Source organism: Saccostrea cucullata, unplaced genomic scaffold (genome assembly GCF_032062105.1).
Source record: "Saccostrea cucullata isolate Sc308-1 unplaced genomic scaffold, CSIRO_AGI_Scuc_v1 ctg12922, whole genome shotgun sequence".
Taxonomy (NCBI): domain Eukaryota; kingdom Metazoa; phylum Mollusca; class Bivalvia; order Ostreida; family Ostreidae; genus Saccostrea; species Saccostrea cuccullata.
Genome location: NW_026934398.1, coordinates 36,913 through 42,912, shown reverse-complemented (window position 1 = coordinate 42,912; position 6,000 = coordinate 36,913). Strand labels below are relative to the sequence as shown.

Genomic DNA, 6,000 nt, shown 5'->3' with positions numbered 1-6,000 from the left:
GGGACGGTTTTAATTGGGAACGCTTTGACTTGGCTCCCATCCTTACACATATTTTTAGCTCTTCTGAGCCAAAGGCTCAAAGAGCTAATGCTATGGCCATTTGTGCGGTGTGCGGTGTGCGTTAACTTTTTAGAATATGGGCCATAACTCAAGAACCCTTTGGCAAATCAGTACCAAATTTGCCACAGGGTATCCTTGGCTCAAGGGCTACCATTTATACTAAAATAAGGGTTAAGACCCTAAAACAAGGGGAGATAATCAGGAAAACAAAACCAAAAGTAATAGTTGCTAAAAAATCTTCTTCTCCAGAACCACCAGGCAGATTTTCACCAAACTTACATACAAGGATCAAGATATGTTGCAGATTAAAAATTGTTCAAGGCATGACCCTGGGGCAAAGGGCATGGTCTCAAGGTCACTTTAAAGTTGACCTAAATTTACAATTAATAAAAATGTTTATATTTTGCTTACTATAAGGACTAGGATCATCAAATCTTGTAAGTTTATGCATCTTAGGACTTCACATCATGTTAACTCAAAAGTAGGTCACGGTGACCTACTTTTTAAATTTTGCGGGCATTTGTTTTCAAATTGATTTGAAGGCCTATTTTGGACACTTTAAGGTCTATGATCATCAAACTTAGTCAGTTGATGCCTCTTGGGTCCTTGAACAACTTCAACTTAAAAGTAGGTCACCGTGACCTACTTTTTGAACTTTATGACTTATCCTTTTTAAAACATTTAATCCCATTATTTCAGGCACTGAAAGGGTTAGAATCATCAAATCTTGTAAGTTGCTGCATCTTGGGACCTTAAAACATATTTAAGAAAAAGTAGGTCACTGTGACCTACTTTTAGAATTTTGCAGGCATATGTTTTCAAAATGTTTAAAGGCATATTTTGATTACCTTCAGACCTAAAATCATCAAACTTGGTCAGGAGATGCATCTTGGGACTTTGAAAAATGTCGACCAAAATGAAGGTCACAATGACTTACTTTCGACATTTTTTGACTATTCTTAAGTATCTTAGGTAGTTATTGGCTTAGAATCATCAAATTTTGTGAGTTGATGTATCTTGGGTTTTCGGAGAGTGACGCCAAAAAGTAGGTCGCGGTGACCTATTTTCGACATTTTATGACTATATTTAAGTATCTTAGGTATTTATTGGCTTAGAATCATCAAACTTTGTCAGTTGATGCATCTCGGGTTTTCGGAGAGTGCAACCAAAAATTAGGTCACGGTGACCTACTTGTGCCTACTTGTGACATTTTATGGCTATATTTAAGTATCTCCGGTACTTATTGGCTTAGAATCATCAAACTTTGTCAGTTGATGCATCCTTGGTTCTCAGAGAATGTGGACCAAAAAGTAGGTCAAGATGACCTACTTTTGAATATCTCAGGTATTTATTGGCTTAAAATTATCAAACTTAGTCAGCAGATGCATCTTGGGACTGTGAAAAATGTCGACTAAAATGTAGGTCACGGTGACCTACTTTCGACATTTTATGGCTATATTTAAGTATCTCCAGTACTTATTGGCTTAGAATCATCAAACCTTGTCAGTTGATGCATCTTGGGTTTCTGGAGAATGTCGATCAAAAAGTAGGTCACGGTAACCTACTTTCGACATTTTATGGCTATATTTAAGTATCTTAGGTCTTTATTGGTTAGAATAATCAAACTGTGTCAGTTGATGCATTTTGGGTTTTCCAAGAATGTAGACCAAGAAGTAATTGGCTAAGAATCATCAAACTTTGTCAGGTGATGCAACTTAGGTCTTCAATAGGATACTTAGGGTTAGAGGCTTCAAATACAAGTGATAGGTTGTACAATTTATCAGAAGAGCGATTCAAGGCCCTTGGGTCTCTTGTTCAAAGTGCGTTGATATGGTCGATATTAACGCACTTTGAAGAGAAATTCTATTTTTTCCAAGTGCCTTGTTTTTGACCAAAATTTAACGCACTTTGAATTTTTTTTTAAAGTGCGTAATTTTTCAAAATGTGTTGTAACAGAGCATCCCCTGCCGACCGGTCACACCAACCGTGTGCTCTTTGTCATGTTCAGGGAATAAGTGAAAAAATCCACCATTGTCAATTCAGTGTGTATATAATGGACAAACAATTACTATGAAAAACGTCAGTCAGCGTTTGATTCAATAATAATAGAACTTAAGAAATGAGGACTTTAAACGAGACTGTTAACTACTTTACATCTTTTATGAATTGTATAAACGTAGAGCATGTTCTTGTGTGTCGAATCAACTGAGATATATACACTCCGTATGCAGGTGATAAAGGTTTATTGCTTCATAAGAAAGGGAAGTTGAATACGATTTGAGCTCGAATACGATACGAACGCGAGTTCAATACGATTTTGCAACTAAACGAAAGAATGGGGCAATTTTTTGTTGATTGGAAAAACATCAGAGGTAAATCTAAATGTTGAATTGAAGGCCACAGCAGGAGATTTCTTTTCGTGTTTTTTTAATAAATTCTAATTCATGCAAACACAAAACCAAGTCTTTAAATAAAAGGTACCTACCGAAACTTTATTTTCTAACAACACACTGTTAAAAAAAACATAGCCTTCGAAACCACAGAGATATTGTCAATATGATATTTGAGGAAAGTTTTTATAACAACTTCGGAGTTCTTGTACAAAGAATTAGAATTGTTTTAACAAATTATGTTTGCAGATGACTAATGAAAAGATATGCTAATTTACAAGTTTCATTTCTACTAAAAAGCAGTTGTCTGTGGTGTCGAAAAGTCCTATGTTTGATTCTACATGCATTAAATTTAGTAAAATTATGTGATATTAAATTCCCTAAAAGTTCCGTGACGTTTTCTATGCATCAACTTGTGATTTACACTTCTTCTCTAATATGTTTTTGTACAGTACTTCTGAACTTTCTCCTTTCAATGCTGTCCATATTTTTATAATTATTTTAGGGGTAAAGAAAGGGGCTTGGTAGAACATAGCCTAAAACACACTATGTATCTATTTAGGAATTTAGTATAGATAAGGTGATTTAAATTCGGTTTGGTTGATGGGAATATAATAAAAATTGAAAAGTGTCATATAATTTTCATTTATTTCCTACTTACAATGGGAAATATGAGTTTAAGATGGATTTCCATTTGTAGAATAAAATCCACGTTCCTCTAAAATACAGTTTGTAAAAATGAGCCTTACTAATATAACAGTGTTATAACTGCTTTGTCAGCTTAGATCTGTTCGTATTTTCGTGAAAACTATTTTTTCGGGAAAGGGGGAGCAGAATTTAAAGATTTTATTCCTTAGAAAGTGGACTATGTGTAAGAGTTAGATTAGCACTTTTAGAATGAAATTGAAGTTCCCCTTAAAATCAAACTTACAAACAAAGACTAGGCTCTTTACCTGCTTTGATAGCTGGGACCTGTACGTTTAATTCTTGCAATCTGTCTTATTCTTCTTGACATCTGAATTTTTTAAGATAGAAGGATATACGGTTTTCATATTGCTTCTCAACCTTAAACACAAAATTTTAATTTCATCTTCCTCCTCGGTTAAGGTATTCTTTTACACATATGAAGAAAAAATCACTCATTAGTATCTTATATAATATTTAATGCTACAGTGCATACATATGAAATCAATCACTGATTGTCTAGGTATGATGATGAAACCAGGAAAAAACATGCGCATTTTAGCAGGTCTTCTGATGATTTTCGTATCCGATTTTAACAACATACAGGCGATAGATGCATCCACCAATCAGATCGCTATAGCGTCCCTGGCAGGAAGTATTGCCTTGATAGCATCTCAGAGTAAGTTGCATACATTGAAAATAATTTTTTTTTTCTTTCGCTTCAATATTTATTTTTGGTATATTTGATTTGGCATAATACTTTTCGACAACAAATATAAACGCGAATATCTGTTTCAGATGTGAAATAAAATATTTTGAGCAAACGATGTCTTTTTTTATAGGTGGAGTGGTTGACTTGGTCGTAAACGATATTGTACTTCTGACAGGAATAGTTTTATTTATTACCTATCCAAGAACGCCAACGCAGAGGAATGGCGAGGAGACACGTAAGTAAATGAAGCACTGAGCAATCGAGTGTTTCTGTGAGTGAGAAAGAGTGTCAGGGAATGAGCGAGCATGTCTTTGAATGAGTGAGCGTATCTGTGAATGGGTGAGCATATCACTGAATGAGCGATAGTGTCTGTAAATAAGCGAGCCTGTCTGTGAGTGAGCAATTGTGTCTTTGAACGAGCGAGCATTTCTTTGAATGAGTGAACGTATCTGTGAATGAATGAGCATGTCAGTGAATGAGCGAGCTTGTTTGTGTGAGTTTGTAAGAGTGTTTGTGAATGAGCGAGCGCGTCTTTGAATGAGTGAGTGAGTGTATATTATGTAAATGAGTGAGCATGTCAGTGAATGAGCGAGTCTGTCTTTGAGTGAACGAGCGTGTCTGAGAATAAGCAAGAGGGCTGTGAGAGAGCGAGTCTGTCTTTGAGTGAGCGAGCCTGTCTGTGAAAGAGCAAAATATTTTGCCAGTAAGCGGATGTAAAGTCAAAGTTGTGTATATTTAAAAGACAGGGGATGTGTGAGTGAGACATCGATAATAACCAGCCAGTGAGTCAGTGTGTGAAATATACTCCGTGTGTTCTTACACCTTGTATACAAGTCAGTACATGTCAGTGTGTGAAGTATACTCCGTGTGTTCTTACACCTTGTATACAAGTCAGTACATGTCAGTGTGTGGAGTATACTCCGTGTGTTCTTACACCTTGTATACAAGTCAGTATATGTCAGTGTGTGGAGTATACTCCGTGTGTTCTTACACCTTGTATACAAGTCAGTACATGTCAGTGTGTGAAGTATACTCCGTGTGTTCTTACACCTTGTATACAAGTCAGTACATGTCAGTGTGTGGAGTATACTCCGTGTGTTCTTACACCTTGTATACAAGTCAGTACATGTCAGTGTGTGGAGTATACTCCGTGTGTTCTTACACCTTGTATACAAGTCAGTACATGTCAGTGTGTGGAGTATACTCCGTGTGTTCTTACACCTTGTATACAAGTCAGTACATGTCAGTGTGTGAAGTATACTCCGTGTGTTCTTACACCTTGTATACAAGTCAGTACATGTCAGTGTGTGGAGTATACTCCGTGTGTTCTTACACCTTGTATACAAGTCAGTACAAGTCAGTGTGTGAAGTATACTCCGTGTGTTCTTACACCTTGTATACAAGTCAGTACATGTCAGTGTGTGGAGTATACTCCGTGTGTTCTTACACCTTGTATACAAGTCAGTACATGTCAGTGTGTGGAGTATACTCCGTGTGTTCTTACACCTTGTATACAAGTCAGTACATGTCAGTGTGTGGAGTATACTCCGTGTGTTCTTACAATTTGTATACAAGTCAGTACATGTCAGTGTGTGGAGTATACTCCGTGTGTTCTTACACCTTGTATACAAGTCAGTATATGTCAGTGTGTGGAGTATACTCCGATTGTTCTTAGACCTTGTATACAAGTCAGTACATGTCAGTGTGTGAAGTATACTCCGTGTGTTCTTACACCTTGTATACAAGTCAGTACATGTCAGTGTGTGGAGTATACTCCGTGTGTTCTTACACCTTGTATACAAGTCAGTACATGTCAGTGTGTGGAGTATACTCCGTGTGTTCTTACACCTTGTATACAAGTCAGTACATGTCAGTGTGTGGAGTATACTCCGTGTGTTCTTACACCTTGTATACAAGTCAGTACATGTCAGTGTGTGGAGTATACTCCGTGTGTTCTTACACCTTGTACACAGGGAAAAGTGGCTCGCATGATTTTCATGCGATTGCCTTTTCGCATGAATTTTGTGTGAAAATCATATTAAAACCATGCGAAAAGTTCCACATGCGAATTTCATGCGAATGTCCTCATATAATAATTATGCGAAATTCATGCGATTTCCATGTGTCTGAAATTTCGCATGATATTCATGCGAA

General features: G+C 36.7%; 1 protein-coding gene across 1 annotated transcript in view; it reads left to right on the top strand.

Annotated features, from left to right (window-relative positions):
- Positions 1-3,846: 3,846 nt before the first annotated feature.
- LOC134240628 (ryncolin-1-like) overlaps positions 3,847-6,000 on the top strand; it is a gene marked incomplete at its 3' end in the record, with an annotated part of 34,509 nt that continues 32,355 nt past the window's right edge. Inside the window, exon 1 of the mRNA XM_062722705.1 lies at positions 3,847-4,081. Coding sequence (XP_062578689.1) covers positions 3,961-4,081 — 121 coding nt within the window. The remainder of the gene's footprint in view (positions 4,082-6,000) is intronic.